This window comes from Neopelma chrysocephalum, unplaced genomic scaffold (genome assembly GCF_003984885.1).
Source record: "Neopelma chrysocephalum unplaced genomic scaffold, ASM398488v2 Primary Assembly neopelma1_22, whole genome shotgun sequence".
Classification (NCBI taxonomy): Eukaryota; Metazoa; Chordata; class Aves; order Passeriformes; family Pipridae; genus Neopelma; species Neopelma chrysocephalum.
Window position 1 is genome coordinate 14,740,972 of NW_020897689.1, and position 21,184 is coordinate 14,762,155.

A 21,184-nucleotide genomic window follows, 5' to 3' on the forward strand; every position below is an offset into this window, starting at 1 on the left:
GGTGATTATAAAAGACAGAACAAGTTCGGGGAAAGTTGCTTTGGGAGGAGGTTAAGTGAGGAGAACATAACGACCTTGGTCATAAGCTTCAAAGAAAATATGATGAAAAAGCCAGACACCACAAGGAAAGGAACATGCAGAAAGGAAGAAGGAAGCTGGGAAAACTCAGAAAAGGCGAGACACCAAGAAGGTGGAGACGACTTGCTGTGCCAAAAGCAAGAAATAATAGCACAGATACCAGCAGTCTATTACTCTTGTCATAAGATCATCATGAAAATTACTTCAAATTTAGAAGAATGACATTTAAGAGACTAGTTTTTTGTTCTATAAATGACTGTTTTTCTTTTTTTTTTTTTTTAAAGTCACTACTTATTATTACTCAGTTTTGATGGGCAGCCACAACCAAATTCTTACGTGATCAAATGTAAAATATGCTTGAAGGCTGTTCATACCTACCAGGGCAAGACAGATGGTGCAGTGTAGGTGTCTCCACTTTAGATTGCACTGCAGCCCAGGGGAGAGCATCTGAGTATTTAACAGTAATGCAATAAGTGTAACAAATGGTAGGATATAGCTATTGATCACCATTTGGGCTTCCAGGGAGAAAAATAAAAGGCATTTAGGGGTTACTACTTCTGACTGAAATGTGCTTATTTAGAGGTTCACTTAACAGATGCCAGCATCAGGAGATAAAAGTCCTTACACTGAACAGACAATTTTAATGGCCTTTCCCATTAAGCTATGGGTGACATATTTCAAAGGGCAGATTATTGGTGTCTTTCTGCTGACAGCAAGGAATGTCAGATGAATTCAGAATATCAGTGACTGTTTAAGCCTTGCTAACAAGGATTTTGGTATAGAGTTATATTATAATTCAGGACAAAACACCTTGACCAATTTATTCTTCTGTATAGCACATTTATATCTGCATTTATATTCATTGCCAAAACAGGCAATGGACCCTTACTGTTCATAGGAACAAAGCTCTTATATTCTAAGCCTAATGTGCTCAGCTACTAGTGTGACACCATTAATCACACAGAACATGAGTTTTATAGCCTTGGAAAAATGGAACCTCCCAGACTTGTTAGACTACTCTGCTTAATAAAGTTTGTTATGAACAAGTGAGCTCTGAATACAACATACTAAACATTATCATCCCATAATCAAAAGATATCAGAAAGACTTTTTAAGGTTTAGTTCCCTTCCCATTCTCCCACAGACTGGAATTATTCAGCTCTGTACTGCAGAGCTCCATTAAGCACTTTGTTTTACATTGAATGACTGGAATCAAGTGCGTATGGCCTCCACGGATGGATAGGCTGCTGCAAAAAGAGGTAAGTCAGCAATACTGATTGGCTCTGTTGTCTGAGTGTGCCTTTTGATTTTTGAATTACAGCCAAAAGCATCATCATTTTGTGTTTACCCTTCAAAAGCCCTCGGTCACTCAGATGGTGCATACGCTCGCAGCACAACGCACTCCCTCGCAGAAAAAGTATTCAGAAAAAAGAGACAATTTCAGTACTTGAATTTGTTGAAAGTAAATTTGTGGCACAGATCCTCTATCTCTCATCTTTCATGACATTGTTACTATACAATATGAAGTGATTAAAAGACCAGTTTTACTTTGATGCCCATCTCTTTCACTCAGACAAATGGTTTATCTCTGTGCAAAGCTGTATGCAGCTTTCAAAGTGTACTTGGCCACATCATTTTACTCTCCCTTCCCCTCCCTGGCAAGTCAAAGTAACAGAATCACCATAAACTTCTGTGGTGGTTTCTTTTGTGTGTGTGTGAGTGGGAATTCATACTAATCACTGAAGACATACTGCATTTTTCCTCACTGCTGTGGCCAGGACTGCCAGCACCAGGCTCAGTACTGGCTTTCACAGGACACCACAGACTTGAATCTCCCTCCAGAGCTGCAACAAGAGCTGTTGTGTAGCTGTGAAGACCTGCTGTGCACTTTGTACCTGGGTAAATGCCTGCTGGACACGGCAGGAACATGATCAGAACAGATCCCTGATGAAGCACTTGAGTTGGTTACAACTCTCCATGAATACATTATTAGCACTTGGGAATCTCCTAAGGCAAAGACAAATAATGGACTCTCTCAACATGACAGGATTACCTGTCTGCAAAGGCAAAACGGTTATTCCCATTTGAATATAAAAACAGATCAGACACCAATGATTTGGGTTTTACACAAATGTACAGGCAATAGCGAGAACATAAATAAATAAATAAATCCTGTCTGGATAAAAAGTGACAAACGAAGGCAATTTTTACCTGCTTGTTCAAAGCCTTGTGAACATTTTGCAATCCTATGATTTCTATTATTGCACTCTCACCGGAGTTGCAACTTCAGCTGACTGTGAAGGTCCTGTAAAGTCTGTAGGTTCTCTAAAGTCTTATTCATGTGAACATCGTAAAAAGCAGTGGTAGCAGAGGTAGAGCCAGTGCTGTTTCAAAGTGCTGCCTAAGATCTCAGGGGAGGAAATGCTCTCTTACAGACAGCTCACAAGCCTAAACCCTTTGTGGATTAAAAGGAAATGAATTTGATTTCTCAAGAGCCTATGGCTTCCCAACAAACCTTGGGAAACCACTTCATAATATTAGGATATGCTCTAATCCATTTTCTAGTTATAAAGGCTTCGTTATTACTGTTTTTGGCTGATAACACTTGAGATAGCATGTTTATCATCATTCTTAAAACACTTGAGAGAGAACAATGTGAGTGCATTTTTTATTTTGGTTTTAACTTCTTTATTTCATTGCTGTACAGCTGCATTACACTTGGCTTTAATCCCTTAAGCATTATTTTCCTTGGCAAAATAGTCACTGAACTGAGTAGAACTTACTATTGGAAAAATATGCTTGAAAAACCAGTGTGATGTCAATGCCAACTGAAACCCATGGAGCTTGAAATGTCACAAATGTGCCTGTAGCTGAAATACAGAGCTCCTCATTTTTTTTGTCCAAGCTAGGAGTGTTGTAAGTCTTAGGTTGTGAAGTCAACTGTAAAAATCATAGAGTAGCCTCCTGAAACTGAATGCGTGCTGAAACTGAATGTGTGCTTCCCCCCTTCATGAACAATCCTTTGGAGAACACTTATTTAAAACTGGATGCGGGATAATTCCATAGGCAACAAATGACTACATGGCTCCACTTCCAGTCTCGCCTGCATTAACTGTAGCTGTAAGAAGTTGGGCTACAGGCTTCTTAGAGAAAAGATAGAACCCGACTTTGTAAAATATCTTTAATATTCAAATATATAAATAAGCACTACTGAAGAATAATTCAGAAGACTGCAGTGATTCATTATGAACAGATGCTATAAACGGGAACAGTAACATTGCTAGGTAAGGAAGAAGCAAGCTATTTTAGGAGTCTTGAAAAACTCTTCTAGTTCTTCAGACAGATCATGCTGCTATAGTTATTTTATAAAAAGTTATATTCTGAAAAGCACTTTAGTAAAAGAAACCTTTTACTGGAACTATTATTTAACCAAGATCTTCTACAGCACTAAAAGACACTGCAATTGAGTTCCTGATATAGTTTCAAGAATGGAAGGGGTCAAAAAAAGAACAAAAAACCTACCATACCTGCACCAGGAGCTATTTATTAGCATAACACTCTTCCTTTTAAAGATTTCGTAACAACTAAAGTATATACAAAGTCTTACAGCATTTACACAATAAAAAAGTTTCCTATTAGCTGATGTAGTATAAGGTAGTGCTGCAATTTACTTCAAAGCATGTATACAATAATAATGAAGCAGACCACTGTACTTTCAACTTCTTGACTACCACACCACCACTGTCAGTTGAAATGACAGTTCATTAAACCACTGGGAAGACACAGATTGTCAAAAGATTTGTAACAGGTTGATCTGCAGCACTAACCATGTTAAAGAGGTAAAAAAAAAAAAGAAAAAAAGCTACATACTGTCATGTTTCTACACTTTCCTAGAGCTGTAACAAACCCTCACAGCCTTAGATATAACATATGCAAGACAACATAATCACATTTTTTCAGATATAGTTCGGCTACTGAGTGTATTTACTTCTGAATAGGAGGCGTTATATTGATATGGCTGTGTGTTTCCATTTTTGTTCATTAACTGTTCAAATAGGTCTACAAAAAAAATTAAAAGACAGCATGGAGTTTGTAGTCATGATGTGCTTTGACTAATAAAGGCATTCAATATCAGCTATAGGATCTAATTATTCCTGTCAAAAGTTTAAGACCAGGAATCTTTGAGTAAAAATTAAACCCACAAAATCCCACACCTGCGCCGTCTGTTCACTCCGACCTTCTTTAAGCTTTTCCAACAGGGATAATACAAAATCATTAAAAATGCTTCCACCAACCCAAATGCAAGACTCATTTAGTTTATGAGAGGTCAAGAAGATTCACTAGACTATTTCTGCTGTAAAACGGAGGGAGCTTACCTAGAAAAAAGAAGCCTTTACAGAACAGTGTTTTACTACAAGTAGGGATATACAGTTTAACAATGATACATAATTTAAGAACATAGCATTCTTTGCCTTTTAGAAACAGCTTTCATGTGCCAATAACGCTCTTTCTACAAGAGATAAGGCTGCTTTGCCTATCGTCATATGCCTAAACCTCTTTTTTTTGGCCAATTTTGCTTTTCTTCCCCCCTCAAAGGGATTCTGTTTCAACTTAGAAACTAGTAACATCAGTTGACAATATCCGTATTAAGACAGAAAGTGACATATATAAAATCCACAAGGAACCACATAAATACCAAAGAAGTCATATAACCTTTCCATGTAAACACTTTGATTATACTGAAGCCCTAATCAGATTCTTGTCTTAAACTTTTGGCAGATAATGTGTATGCTCAGCCAGGCTTTGTAGTTAGTTATTGTTCAAGTGGAAGCCAGGTCAGCTCACATGTTGACAGGCATGCAACTTGGAAACATTGCACAACAAGCAACACAAAGAGATTTGAGAAGGGTACAAGACTTCAAGTAGACTTCACAACCCTTCACAAACTGAATATTCACAGACAAAGATACAGTCCTTGCTTTTTCTATGGTGAATTTCTCTCTCACACATGGGACACTTTCTGTGACTCTCTAGCTTGCTTGATGCTATATAACCACTTGATGATTCTGGCATTCCTTTCAATGGCTGAAATGCCGTATGGCACACGGTCATTGGCACTGTCATCATTTCTAAGGTCACTGTTGCTGTCCTGAGACTGTTCACAGTCTGAGCTAATCATGCTTGCACTGCGAAAGTTGAGGGATATAATATCAGAGTTAGCCCTTGCAAAGTTTTCCATCCCGAGGTTTTCAAGCTCTTCAGGATCCAGTCCGCAGTAGTTAAAGAATCGTTCAACATCTGCGTCGACGCGAAAGTATCGGTCACTTAAGTCTGATTTTGAGCGCTGTAGGGAGGGTCTTCTACTAACTCCGCATCCAGATTCGACTGCCTCAATCTCTGGGGATTTCAGGGTGGCAATGGCAGCGATTTTGGGCTTTGGAGGCAGAGGTGGGGCTGAACTACTGCAGGGTATTGCTTTTAAGGGCTTTGCGCTAGTTACTTTCCTAATATCCGAAGAGCTGTGAGAGACATGCAAGAAAGTCTCTGCTGATTGATCTAGGAGCCTTCTGCTGACGTTGGAGCTGCTCTCCTGTGGGCTGCTACGGCCCTGCGTGGGGTAAACCTTCAAAGATTCGGCGAACGAGTGTCGGTTCAGCTCTGTTGAATCAGCTCTGTGGGGTGGCCAATTTCGGGGACCGTGCTTATGCCCTGAACCTGAGCTGGAGCCTTCAGAGCTGTTGATGATGTTCTTCAAAATCTCAAGTTTCAGATTTTCCCTCTGGACGCCACTCTCAGTCTTTGCATTGTTGCTGAAGACTTTCAAGGTGGGGCTTCCCAGTGCTCTCTTGGCCGCAGGACAGACTGGTGGCTTCGCCAGCACCGCCGGCTTCACAGGCTCCTGCTTGGCATTGATGACCTCCTGGCTCTTGACATATTTTGCCTTGTCGGCTTCTAGCCTCTCCACTGCGCTCAGTCTTTTTGGATTAGGCTCCGCCTGCCTGCGAAAATAGTCGGGTCCTTTGTTCAGGATGCGGAGAGGAACGGCGGATGTAAAAGTCACGGCAGGGCTGACCGGCTTCACCATGCTACCTGTCGGTAATGTTTCTGTAGGCATGTTTGGTGGTCTTTCCCCCGCAGCCGTTTTGGATTCTTCTCTGGGATCTCCTAAATGCACGGTGCAGAAACATGTACATTAAGCACAATGAATAGCCGATGAATCCTGGGATCTGAGCGTTAGCAGCAGTGCCTCATCTCACAGCTCATTAAATAACACTGCGTTTCTCTTTTAAAGGCAGCCTTTGTAGGGCAAGGGCACCCGATACAAGTCCGTATTAGTCTGCTCCGCTGACTCCTTTCTTCTCGCTGAAAGATGTGGGAGTCTCGCCGTTCCCTTTGCGCTCTGCTACCGGCAGCGATCTGAAATGCAGAATAACCAACCACACGTTAGTGAGAGTGCCTGACATCAGAGCGATAGCAACAGCCGCCTCCTGGCCCTCCTCTTCCACCGCTGGATGGGATGAGCTGCTGGCGCACAGCGGAGGCACAGTGCTAAGGGTGCCCATGCCCTGCTCCCCTGAGCATCTTACAAGACATGTATTGCTCAATGTTTACACTCTGATTTAACAAAATTACATTGTAAAATAAAAAAAAAATCAAAAATTAGACCCTACCACAATACAGCCATGCATTTCTAGAGGGAGAAAGGGAAGAAAAACGTGACAATTCGGAGACTTAGACCCATTTATATCCTGACAATCTGTGGAAGAGCACTTTCAAACTAATATATTCAGCTTTGATAAGTTGGTTTGTGAACCCATTTTATCTCTAAAACCCAAACATTTTTCTCCTTACAGACAACGTACCCTATAAATCTCAGAAATTAACTGTATTTTCCCTATTCATTAACTGCTTCAGAAAACTGTCTGGTCTAAAATGCAGAGAGCAAACAGAGACACATAACGTTTTAAGTGCAATGCACACCTTTCATCATTAATCTAAAATCAACAAATAAAAACCACGACATGCTGCTACAGCCACCGATGCCAGTTCAAAGTCTGTTTGAACATCAGTCCCCATAGCACCGGTGCTCCAGCAATAAAATAAGGCTTTTCAAGTTCTCATGATCACCTTACAGGCTTAACAGAACAACACAAAACTGCTTTGTTTTTTGATGAAAGATTCTGGGAACGTGCAAAAATACTCTGTATGCGTTCGAAAAAAAAGAACTTGTCTTCAACATTTAGATTTAATCATTCAAGTTTTCTACCAAGCAGTATGTACAAATGAAGATTACCTTCATCTAAATTATTTTAAGATTCTATCACTTAGATTGTCACAACAGTCTAAAATCCAACACCATGGATGACATTACAAGTGCTGAAACAATTTTCCCTCCACAAGGCACTGAAGGGCACTTATCACAGAATCTACTTTTCAAGCAGTGATTTTGCTAATGGGTCTCACTTGTTTTATTATTGCCCCATTAATCTATGCTGCCCTTTTTAATATCCCATTTCTATTATCACTATGTTCTTCAGGGAGAGAAAGAAAAGCAGCTGCTACTTCTTCACTCTATCCTGAGGAATGCAGAGCAGCATCCTTACCTGGGATGACCTGCTTTCGTGTGCACTGCCATCCTGTGTGTGCTCATCCATCAATACCCAACTTACTAATATAGGGTGTACATTGTTTTGACCAAAAGAAAAAAAAAAACACAAAAAAATTTGAATTCCAGCTAAAGCTACATTAACAGTTAAAAGAAAACAACCTCAAGTATTGATGCTCAGAAATATATGATATATACATTGAATATTCTCTCTGTATTATCCAAGGTCAAAGCACGCAAATAGAATACACAAATGCTATAATGAGATTATAGGAAAAAGCTGAGCTTTCTCCTGAAGGCTCACTGTCACAAACATTCTTCAAATACAAACTAACATATTTAGGTGGGTGATAAACCAGACACATATTCAGTGCAATTGAAAGGGTAGTGAAATGTTAATTAAGCTTCCCTTTCAATGTTGTTTTATAAATCCTAGTACTAACTCCTCGGCAGTTTGACTTCCTGAATTTTAACTAAGTCTTTCTGAAAGAGAAAAAGCTTCCTTTCCTCATTTGAATCAACATATTTATTAGTACTGGTCTGAAATTAGGTATGAAATTTCCAAATCCACTGAAGGCAATTCCAACATGCATCTGCACACACACATTTCTCTTCTGTACACACAAATCAAATCTTTCCATGTCACCAGCTCAGAGCTTGATGGCTAAGTGCCTGTATAAATACTCTATTGGTGTCTATATTTAGTATTTCTACACTTGTGTGCAGAAATCAAATCTATGTGAAAGCAGGGAGGAAGAAAACCCCATAAACAACCCAATTCTCTGTACTAAACACTGTCACCCAACTGAGTTAATACAACTTGAATAAGTGAGACCACTTTCCTGATTACTGTCATTAAGAGCCACCAAGGTCCTGCCCCAGAGGACAGTTGCCAACTCCATTATCCTCCTGGTGAGCAGCTCCGCACACCACTACGGATCGTAGCTGGGGGAAACCAAGGCACCCGGCCTGGAGCTGCTTTTGGAAGTCTTTTCCCAGTATTTAACAATATCCTCACTCTCGATAGCCCTGTTTAATTCCAGTAAGTATTGCTTAGAAGGCTAAGCATCCACATTGGCTTCAACACCACACTTGAAAGGAAAAAAAAAGAAGAAAAACAAACCCCACTGTGCATGCACGTTCATCCAAGAGAACAAGTGTGCTTGTTAGCAAGCACGTACGGGGTCAAGTGCCCTGAAGTCAATGGAAATAGGCTGCAACTGGCAATGTGCTCCAGGCATGTCTAGAAAGAAAAGCAAAGACCTGGTGAGGAGCCAGGACAGAAATGTCCACCTGAGCCAGCACAGGGAGCCTGGGGTTACATGGCCAGACATGGAAGCTTTGTACCTGTGGGGCTGGTATAAATGAAAGAACATGCAGCTATGAAAAGGGATTAACTTCTTGTGTATTGTTTAAATTGATCCATTTCACTGAAGGGCTGTATTTGAGTATCACTGGAAAGTTTATTCATTACTCTAATCTCAGAGAGATAAAGATTATTAACCAGGTACAGTTAGAAAAGGAAGTGGGATGAAAGAGAGGTGGATGAATGTAAATTGCTAATGAAAAAACTTCTCCTGCCTGTGCTGGCTGCAGCATGATTCTGCTGCTAGCTAGGAAAGTGAGTTCAATTCCTACCAGCCTCTTTGCTGTCCATGGGTACCTGAAACACCACAGTGACATTAGAGAGGCTTGCTACTTATTAATTTCATTGGTAATGATAAAGGCTGAGCGGCAGCAGTACAGTGTAGTCTCAGGAATACAAAATTGTGCCACTTAGTTTCGAGTTGTGAAAAATCATGATTGGAGCAAGATGGGTATAGAAATGGCTTTCTTCTGGCTTAAACTCCAAAGAAACTCACTGCTTAGGCATCTGAATTCCCTGTTGGGTACATCTCCGGTACCAGTATTGCCCTGCAGAAATTCAAAGGCAAATAGGTTTTCTTCACCCACTCCCAGAAAATGTGTGAAATATACCTAGGGACCCAAGAAATGCTCCTTTTACTCTGTTTACATCCAAACGTCTGCTCTGTAGCTATCATCCTTCTATGGACTGAATTGTGTTTTTCAGGATTCGTTCTGCATTTCCATTATTGCTCTTCCTTATAATAACTACTAGACTTAAGAGATTATTTAAAGAAAAACAAAGACAAAAAACTTATGCACGCATTCAAACATAGTTCTTTTTAATACTATGCACACATTAATAAAACCTTTCTGACAGTTCTGACTAACTGAGCTCCTCTAACATCTATTGAAGACCTGCTGAGTAGAATAAAAACAAAGTTTTAGGGTTTTAAAGCTGCATTTTCAGTCAGAAATTAAATTCAGGAATCCTTTGCGATAGGGGTAGAGATTCAAAGCACTTAATTTTAGCACATTCTAGGTACTGTGCTCTGATCACTCTTAAGTCCATAATATGTTTGTCAGATATTCATATTTAAATAACCGATGCACTGTCTACATGATTTAGGGGAACATAACACAGCCTAAAGCTGCAATAGCTATACAACTAACATTAGCTACAAATAAATCCTCTATAAAATATTCTTTCCTTGATTTAAAGCCAAGACAGTAGGAGGAGATAAACTATGCAGAAACTTTGGAATTACAGGTCCATATATTCTAAATATGCAGCTTCTTGAAATGTACAAGAAATTTATGAGCTGACCCCATTCTGGCAAATATTTATTTCTAGCAGTATTATGAATGCAATGTTATTGTACAATAACTGAGTTTATTTTTTCTCCCATACCTAAAATTGCATTCTAAACACAGACAATGATGTTAACCCACTTCCCTCCCCTGTTCTGTGCCCTGTTGCTCCTACACATTGGTCAAGTTTCAGCCAGTCTTTGCCTAAAAGTACCCATAGAAGAGCACTACTGCTATTTTGACAGTATTAAAGTTGCAAAAACAGCAGCAAAAAGCAACATGAAAATGAAACTAGTGAAATTTCTGTCCTTGGCCTCGGTGAGGACATAGCTTCACCTGACAAAGTTACAACAAACCTCGTATTCTTAATTCATCTCTCTGGGACAGCAGATGAAAGAATTGTACAAGAGGTAGGGTGAAGCACAGTGAATAAATATAATGAAGGCTGACAGCCTTTACTCTGCTTTCCTTGATATTTAAAGGCCTGTGTCAATTTTGTTTTCCAGGTGATAAAATATAACTACCACTACCTCAAGATGCACCATAAACATCACATAAATTCCAGTATAAGTAATCAAGAAGTGATTGCAAAAGGACTCAAAGAGATCATGAAACAAAATTTGCACAGGAACATGGGACACAGATGGAAAATGTCAGGCTCTCCTAACAACTAGGTGCACTTCAGAGGTGCAGGTCCCATTATGAAGATGCCAGTTTCTTAACAACCACTGAAAAGCCTCTAAGTGAGGGCATCACTGAGCTACTGGTCTGTGCACTAAGTTATACTAAAGTGTATGCCTAAAACTGATACAAGTTCTTCTGTGGATAATTGTCATTGTAAACATCACATATATATGTTACTAAGCTTAAAAATACAGGCAAAGCCCAAGTAAACTTGGCTGAAACTGATAAAAGGTTATCCATATCCAGAATGGCAGCAGTATTTCATTTTTGAAGCCAATTTTAGATAAAGATGTGTATAGTGTGTAGACTTGGTCTCACATAATATTAACTGTCAAGATAAAGCATGAGAAGATGAAATAGTCTTTCAGATCTACCATGACTCAAAATACTAATGAAAGTGCCTATTTTCAACTTTGTTCCCCTCTAAAACATGAAACAGTGAACAGTAAGTGAAGAGCAATATCTATTTGTTCAAGCAGACATTTAGGCCTTTGAAAGGTCATAAATAATGTGAACTACAGTGACCTAAAACCAAGAGTGGCAGAATTATGTAGACAAGGGAAATTTTCACCAAGTCGGAAGGTTAACAACTTTGGCAAAGGTGGCTACTTTTCAATGCTGATGTATTACTTCCAACTAAAAAACCCCAAATTACAACTAGCATTAACTTTGTATTAGCATGCATAGATGAATGTACAATGAGCTGATACATTTAAACTAATTCTGCTTTGCTCTTACATCACACTCAAAGACTTTTAAGACAAAACTCTCCATAAATAAAACAGTGCCACCACTTAGCACTCTTTCTATTTCAATGTGCAGTGAAAATGATGAGGCTTAAAGCAGGACGTTGCCATAATCAGAAATGCTAGAACTGTTAAGTTTTACAGAAATAGCTTCTGAAAAATCCATACAGATACAAACATCTGGAAAGCAGGAAAGCAACCTAGCAGCTATACTTACATACTAGCTCTGTAATGTATGCCACTGGGAGCTGGATAGAGATGCCTCTTTGAAAGAAAAACCTTTAGAAAATATTTTGTTTCTTTTTAGTTCTGAAATCCATCACTGTTACATCTCCTACCCAGTAGTAATAATCAGCTCTCAGTGATACTTGCTTCTGGGTTAAATACTGCCCTGTAGATACCTGACACACATGAAAAGTAGATTCCTTCAACAGGCACAGATAGCTGCACAAATGCACAAGAAAGCTCAGAAACGAAACTTCCCTTTCTTCCAACTAGACAACAAAAACAAATATAACACATTCTATTATTTAGAGTGATTATTACAGACTGTGTTTATAAAAGTTGTAGTGGAAATCAATTCTTTTGCTTTGGACTCCTGTGTTGCTTACAACATATTGTACTCTTTGCAATAATTTAAGTCACTCATTTAAACCAAAAAATCAGGAAAGGGCCTAAAAAAGTATAATAAGGAATGTAATTTTTTATTACATTTGTAACTCTAGCCTTATGTGAATACTTTTATTTCAGTGTGCATTTTATGAGAGTGATGCTCTAAACACTTCTCAAAGCTTTAGAGGAAACACCCTTACTCCCTGTTCATCAGCCAGTGTCAATGGTCACAAGTCCAAACCATTTTTATCCTTTTAATTCTGCATCTCTCCATACCCACCATGTTCTAAGTTTATAGTCTCCTCCCTACAACAAGACCACAATTCCCAATTTATCCTGTGGTCTCCTGGGCCTACACAATTTTCCCAGGATCTCTTCTGCATTTTTAGAAATCAACACAACCCCCTTCTTCAATACAGGATCCCTAGACCTGGTGCTCTGTCACATTTCAGAGGTTCATCAAACCCTGGGGTTCCTACTGTACCATGTCACAGCTGCTTGGTCCCTCCTCTCTGGAAAAAGGAGGACTTTTATTTTTCTGCTACTTCTCTACCTCCACTTCAAACTGCTTCCCCATTGCACCATCCCGATTTGTAAGATGCAGTAACTCCTGCCCTGCTCTAGTTGAAGCAGCAGTGTTATCTGCCCTACACTTTTCCTTTCTTCTCTACTGATAGGAAAAGCTAGCATCTCATCTCCTTGTTCCTGGCAGCTGTCCTTCACAGCCATGCTTGGATTTGGCATCCTGGTAAACCACCTTTTTTCCCCACTGGTAATGTTTCCAATGTGTATGGGGAAAAAAAATTAATTGGGGGTTCACTGCTGCACACTGGGAGAAAACAGAGGGAGGCAGAACAACAAAATGATTTTAATTATGAAGCTCAGCAAAAAATATTTTTAACGGAACACTATTCATTTTAGTTCCCATCTCAAATCCACGGTAATTCTTAACAAGTTCATTTTAAGAGCGAGACGTATTCTAAGCTAACCAAGTCTTTGTGGCAATAGGTTCAGTAAAAATCATATGCACTTGTGAAAAAGGAAATAAAAATCTTCTATCTCAAAAATGCAGAGATACACCTGCAAAGCACTCTCCTTGTAGTATTACCACAGATACGCTGTCTCATTAGCAGGATTTTCAGATTCCATACATCAGTCACCCACGTGCCCCTCCCCAACATTCTGAAGTCTAGACCTCAACAACAGGAGCACAAGTGTCATCAGTAACTAGGCAGATGGGAAACAAATTCTGCAGCATCCCTCACCAATATAATGATTATCATTAACTCATCTATAGAACATACATCTCGACAGCAGCATTTTCAAAAAGCCAATTCTGAGCCATTTGACACACTGAGATAAATTAAACACAGTCCTAAATCCTTTAAATGAAAACTTGTATGAATGCTAAAGCACTCTACTGCAGCATACTTGTCACCACCAGTGCAGATACAGAATCAGACTTGGTCTTAACTTACACTATGAAGTAAGCCCTAAAACATTAATCACCTTGGCTTAAAAGAACTTCTGCATGTAAACGGTGAAATATTAAGAAATCAAGCCAGATTTAAATGGATAAAGTGAAAGTGGATTTTCAAAATCAATGTTTATATTAAATGGTCTGTCTACCAAGACAGACTTGTAGCCAAAGACTTGAGGACCCAAAACCAGGAGACTTCTGTAGGTTCACCTCCATAGCTACTGCAGCAAGGCAACATGACCTCCCTTGGATATTTGGCATTTTGCTTCATGCAAACCTATGAAAGCACCCTCAAGCTGATCACTAAAAACAAATCAGCGCTGAAATACACACACCTAAAATGGCAGAATCTTTGGGAAAACAAAGTCTCTCTGTTCACCATTTAAGTGACAGCAGTGTTCATAAAATCTTGGGTAGCTGATATTTAAGCTTGGATCTCACCTTGAAGCATATGTTCCTCTGCCAGTATTTTTTGCCTCAACTAATAAATTGGGAAGCACTTCTGGGCTCTTCTGTCTGCGTACAAGTCCCCAGCCATGTATGTCCCGAACATCATACCAAGTCAAAACCTGGACACCTTCTCCATGTCCCATATTTGACTTCTGTGGTTGCCCATCTCCCCTATTTATTTTCTACGGAAAGGAACTGAGAAATCTGGAATGAACTTAACCATGTAGGACAGAAGGGATGTTCAGGGGAAGAGGCCCATGGCAATGCCCTGCACACTCATGTCACCCAGCATAGGTGAAGTTCTTACTTCCACTAACAGATATGCACATAACTAAGACTGATGGTCATTCCCACGCTGTAGAGGAACCAGGGATCTCCTTGCCCAGCTTACTCATTCACACCATTTTATCCAGCAGGTACCTGCCAGCCCTAAAAATGAAGTCACTGTTGTTGAGGATAACAAAGGAAACACTCTTCCTCCACCTGATTTAGAGTGCAGACTAGAAGCAGCCCTCCAGGGCAGATACTTGAAGTACTAGGCTATACCTAGTATTATACAAATATCTCAAAGGTGGTGTCAAGAGGGTGGTGCCAGACTCTTTTCAGTGGTGCCCAGCAACAGGACGAGAAGCAATGGCCATAATCTAAAACACAAGAAGTTCCACTCAATATGAAGAAGAACTTTACATTGAGGGGGGGCAGAGCACTGGAACAGGTTGCCCAGGGAGGTTGTGGAAATCTCCTTCTCTGGAGACGTTCAAAATCCACCTGGACATGTTCCTGTGTAACCTGCTGTAGGTGACCTTTCCTTGGCAGAGGGGTTGGACTATATGATCTCCTGAGGTCCCTTCCAACTCTAGCAATTCTGTGATTCAGAATGTAGAGACAGTCTCTTCTCCAGCACTTCCTTTGAAAGGCTTCCACTTTGAAAGAAAAAGTATTTGCAAGCTTTCTTTAAATAAAGGAAAGAGTAAAAAAGACCACATAAGGTACTTGGCAAGGAAACTGGACTACTAACCCTGCTCCAGTGCAATTAAGTAATTTCTAGCAAGTAGGACATTTCAGTTGAAACAGGGAGACCAGTTTGGTTCTTCCTCAGGAGGTGGGAAACTTGCCCCAGCTTGGGGACTAAGGATTTGATCCAGTTTCTCATTTCTCAGAAGAGTGCAGCAATCTCTAATTTTATGTACACAAATGCCGCTGCCAATTTCTTCTTGTGGGAAAGGAAAAAATTTACCAGACTGTCATAAAAGGCCAAAAGCCCTGAAATCTCAAGTTGCCATGTTTAGACTTTTATTTATTGTCAAAACTTCTCTAAAACTGTTTACAATGAAGAATACATTAAAGGAACATAGTATCATAGCTAGGAACAGATTTTGTCTGAGAAATAACCATAAACCCACAATGAAAACAGCAGTTAGACATTCACTTGCAGTTAGTAACCCTACAAAACTCCAGAAATGTTCAAACACATGAAGACCCAAAGTAAACAAATACAGCCCAGAAAAGAGAAACAATTCCAACAATTTATGCAGTGAAAAAAACAGAAACCATAAAAAGCTATTATAAATGGAAAAAAAAATCATACTTAAAATTTCCTTTCCTTTAGAAATTTAATTAGAAAGAGAATCTTTTAAAAATACTTATTTTCATGGTTTCAAAACAAAGTTTAATAGCACCTTTCTGAAGTTTCTTACATGTTCTGAAAACATATTTGAAAGAAATAGTGCCCAAGTATATGGAATATTTCTTATATTACTTGCCAAAATTTTACAAGCAAGAAACCAGAAAGCCATCTAGATTATAGATATTTAAATATTTTCTCCCCTAACAGCTTATCTTGTTACATGGAAAATTCTTTTTAATAAACTCTATACAGGAACACAACTGTTTCATCTTGAGAAATAAATATTAAAATATAGCCAATTAATGTCTCTTACTGATATTAAGAACCTACAAGGCCACCTTTAATAGGTAGTACAGTAGGTACAACTGAAAAATGAGTATGGTAAAACCAGTACCTTAAGAAAAATGATAATGTTCAGCCAGGGCTGAACAATAGAGTGGCCTAATTCTGACAACTGCGAACTTTGAGCCGCTTTTCTGATTAGCTGTGGGATCTTTTTTGCCAAAGCTCTTTGTATTAAACAGCCTTTTCTGTAACATGAGCTATTACTGCAGTAAGGTCAGCACGGCTGTTTTAAAGTAATTTCAACAATCTAATTGCCCTGAGTTAACCATTTCTAAGCATTGAAACTTTACACACATGAAATATGGCACATTTTTTTCTTAAATAAGTGTGCTATAAAAATTTTGACTATGTAAAAACAAATCAAGTCTTTTAAAACTAATAATTGGGAAAAAATCCAACAAAAACAAACCACACATGACTTACAGCAGTGTTCCAGGGCACTGCAACGTTCAGGACAACTCCATGAAGGGTCTCTTATTTTTGACTGGTACAGCTATAATTTTCTCTAGAGAAGATGACATTTTCCCATAGCACAGAATAGTTCATTCCCCTTTCCCCCAGCCTCAAGTCTAAAGATACATGGTGTTAGAAGTCAAGAAAGAAAACTGAGGGACTGCATAACACTATGTCTCGAAGACACGTCTGTATATTTAATACTACTTCAAGCTGATGGTTAAAAATATCAATTTTGGCTCTGAAACACAATGCAGTTTAGGTCTTCTATGTTATTATGATGTTGCAATCAACGATATAGCTGTATAACTCAACACAAGTGCTACACTGCATGTGCACAGCATGATCACATGCTTGCGTGTGTAACGCCTCAGACCACCAGTATTTACTACAGTTATTGAGGCAGAGATGTTAGAATACATTGAATATATTTCCTTCTTGATTTCTGTATGGGAAATACGTGCCCACAGAGCCCAAATGTTGAAACTACAGATCTTCACAAACTGCTCGCAACCTATTTAACTGAAGATGAACATTCAGTTAGCTACTTGTTAATGGGCATCCAAACTTCAGTTTAATATCCAAGTTTGACACTCGGAGTGTGTTTTTGTATTACTGTTTAAATTAACAACTTTTCACTAAAACAATGTTCTTAGAAAGTTGCATTTAAGAAATCAGACTCTTGAATAGTTTTTGCATATCTGAGGGGTCTGACGAAGTTATGATGGAAATTCTTCCTGACCACAAATTTTAAGAAACCACAAAACCCTCATTATCTTAAAGAAAACAAAAGCTGTATCAAGTCATGACCAGTGTATTTAATTAAATGAAGAGAGGAAGGCAGTGAAAGGAGAGTTAAGGCATCCCAGTGCCAAGAAAACAAACAAACAAACAAAAACTAAAAATCCCTAAGGCTGGAATTTAGAGTGTGTGGACAGACACAAGAAGAGCAAGAAATGGCAAGACAGGGAGAGGTAGAGGAGAAATGCAATTACCAGGGAAAGAGCAGAGAGGAAAAGGTGTTGGGAATAGAGAAAGGAGCACCAAACAGTGGGTTGGGAAGCAGAAGTAGATTACAAGGACAGAGAGGGATTATAGGAAAATGGAAGAGACACCTCAAGGGCTCTTCCTCCTCTCCTCTCCTCTCCTCTCCTCTCCCCTCTCACAGCTCATATATCCTGCAGGAGGAACAAAGCTGGCATGAAGATCCTCCTGAAGCAAAACTCTTGCTAACCCAGACCACTTTAGGGTTGCAGCAAAGAGATACATCTCTCTGCTGCAGCCCCCGTGCCTGGGGCAGACTGTCCACTGAGCCTAGAAGGCTGGTGGCGAAGGAGCTGGCAGTGGGGTGGTTGGCAGGAGGAGATCACAGAAGGATACCCGCCTCAGAGCCCTGTGCATTTTCAAGAGGAAAATGAATAGTGGAGTAAATCCAGCAAACTCAGTAAATCCAGTTCTTTTTGGCAATGTTTCAGCTCCCTTTATATGCTGATTGCATGATTGGCTTGTCCCTGGGGAGTCCTGACCTAGAGATGCTCTTGACCATGTCCTCACAAGTGCCATAGCCTACTGTTTAAAAAAACTGTTTTAACTATTCCTCCATTGCTACCCTCCCTTCTAGTATCAGACTACTCCATCATTGCTATATATCCATTCTCCTCTAAGATTTGTGATACACAGTCACATTAACAGATCTGCCCTCTTTGTAAACGAAGATAAATCTCCAAACTGAAAATTAAATACACGATTGAGTATGACTGCCCAAAGTAACAAAAGGAAATTTATTCCAAACCTAGAAATTGGATAGAGATATCCCAATCTTATAGCTACTGCTTTAACTTCTTGAGAGATGAGTATTAGCAAACTTTTTAAGTAGTTAACTGAACTAGAGTATCTCAGGGCTAAGGTGCCTAAGTCATAAAAATAATATAATGCAGCAACCAAGGTGCCAAGCCTCAAGTGAGGACACCTGATCTCTGTTTTTTCATCTACTCATGCCTGCTGCATAAAGGCAACCTCTCCTGTCCACCTGCCCTGCCAGCACACCATCCCCATCACTGCTGGGGAACCATGTCCCTCCACTGAAGATGTCCCTCACTCACTAGCACCAGCTCATCACTGATCTGGACTAGTTCCGAGATATTCTTTAAAAGCTAATAAAAAGGGAGGGCTGGCTGTGTCACCACAGCCAGGACTGAATGCTGCTTTCGTCATAAGTCACAAATCCAATCTTTTCTGTTGGCAAACTGAGCAATATATTTCCAACAAAACTACAGACCTCCTGCAGCATCTGTATGAACACAAAACATTGAATCCCATTTCTAGGATGGGAGAAATAAATCTTATACAGAATGGCATCAGGAAGGTAAAAATATGAAATGTGACTGCAAAATTAGTGTAGGTTAACTTGTGATCACAAAACCTAACACAGATCACTTACCAGGCTTTGAATGTTCCTGGTGTCAGTCCTTGGCACAGCTGAAATGGTTTTATGCCTTTAATTTTGTACTACAACATATCTGGAATTTCAAGTTCCTAATTTCCTCAGCTGACAGAAATGGCTTCTGAGATGATTTCTACATTCTGGGAACAGATTTTTACCCTTAAATTAGCCATGTGTACTCTCAGACTTAACATTTTTGTCTTTAAATAAAACAGCAGTGATAATTATTAATTTAAGACCCCACACGATGCAAATTTATGCTCTCGAGCCAAATATGGTGATTGGAAACAGATGAACATGAAATGCTTTCTACTGAGTGGAATTAAAACTAAATATTAGTGAAGTATGTTGCTGATTTGACACATGACACATAAGACATTGATTACTGATTTTTCTCTTTGTTACAGTGAAATATCAGAAGTTCCCTATTGGTCTTTCAAGAATTGTACAACCCTTGGTACAATGTGCTACTTGTACAGCTGGCGTCCCCTCCTGCCCTTCTGGGTTTCAGCTGGTTTCCTTGTATTTACCAAGGATGAAGCTACTCTTTCCACTGGATGAGATACTGGATTTCCCCCTTTTCTTTAGGAGCTTTAGAGATAAATAAGATTTTAAGCTGTAATGCTCATCTCCTGCTCAGACCTTGAGATCAAGCTCAGCATGTTCTGGATGGACTTCTACCTGAGGACTGGAAGAAAGCAATCCAGCCTTCAAAAAGGCCAGGAGAGAAGGCACAGGGAACTACCAGCCAGTCAGCCTCACCTTCATCCCTGGAAAGGTGATGAAGCGCCTCATTCTGGAGGCCATCTCTATCCACATGGATGACAAGAAGGTGATCAGGAGTAGTCAGCACAGATTCACTAAAGGCCCACTTCCAACTTTACCCATTCTGTGATTCTCTGTGATTCCATGTTTTGAATGTAGTAGCAAAAACCAAATAAATAACAGAAAGCTCTGAAGCACTGAGTACTGTACTTTGGTTACAATTTTTCCATTCAGCATTAGCTTTTTATATAGGAGACCTTTACTGCTTACTGAATGGTATGACTGTAACCAAAGTACAGGTTGGGAATAGAGGGTGAGAAAAAGCCTGGAACTACTGGAGTACTTCCAAAAAGGATTCTGCAACATTGACACTTAAGTTGCTGCATGACTGAGGCCAGCAAGAGCAAGCCTCAATCCTTCTGAAACAGTACTGAGCTATATATTTGCAGCTAATGAACAGAACATACCACCCCAGACAGCAGAAGAAGACATGGTAAAGTCCTTCTGGAATTGCCCTCCTTTCATCACCCCTGGGAAAAAGTGCCCACTTTAATTCAAAAAGGTACCTGCAAAAGCGGAATGCCAAACTCTTGTCCAAGCTCTGAACGGGGGAATGTAATGTTCCAGGGGATTCTGAAAAAAACACAAGAAAACAAAATATGAAAAAAGGCATTAAAAAAACCAGAACACAACATAACAGTAACACTGAAGCTGCATACAGGTCAGTGTTGTTGTGATGTTGAAGGTCATGGAAACCACACACCAAGGTTGGTCCATGCCAGCAGAAGTGAGGGTAAGAAGCGCAAGGCAGCCTCAACAGGAATCAGGATTATTTCACATGAAAGACGAGATAAGTGATGAAATCAACGTGGCTGTGCACTGGAAAAAAAAATCTATGAGCTGTGTAATAATAACAACTAATTAAAAAGTCATCTGGGAAATCTCAGAACACAAGCTCACATACGACAGCATCTGAGGTGCAAGATGAAATGCATCCATGATGTGGATCAATGTATAAATGTAAACAGGGCCAAATGTCTAAATGCAATTTTTAATTCACTTATGAAGGACAACACAAAATTCTGCATTTTAAGTTCTTGCTACAGATTTTTTCACTATTTTCAAATGAAGAAGAGAGAAAATACTGTAAAGAAAAAATCCACCACTCTATTTTTATGACACAGCTTTAGTAGGGCATGGAATCAGTGTCAGCTACTTTGCAAGTAAAGGAGAGAAAATA

At 39.5% G+C, this 21,184-nt stretch overlaps 1 protein-coding gene across 8 annotated transcripts in view; it reads right to left on the reverse strand.

The window, feature by feature from the left end:
* Positions 1-359: 359 nt before the first annotated feature.
* The window catches only part of FAM110B (family with sequence similarity 110 member B), a 121,365-nt gene continuing 100,540 nt past the window's right edge, over positions 360-21,184 (reverse strand). For 6 of the 8 annotated variants that reach the window (XM_027708734.1, XM_027708941.1, XM_027709094.1 and 3 more), the window contains 2 exons: positions 20,511-20,577; positions 360-6,495 (listed from right to left, as the gene is read on the reverse strand). In XM_027708734.1, the coding sequence (XP_027564535.1) occupies positions 5,081-6,193 (1,113 nt within the window). In that variant the 5' untranslated portion in view covers positions 6,194-6,495; positions 20,511-20,577 and the 3' untranslated portion in view covers positions 360-5,080. The remainder of the gene's footprint in view (positions 6,496-20,510; positions 20,578-21,184) is intronic. The other 2 variants (XM_027709184.1, XM_027709260.1) reach the window with 1 other exon arrangement.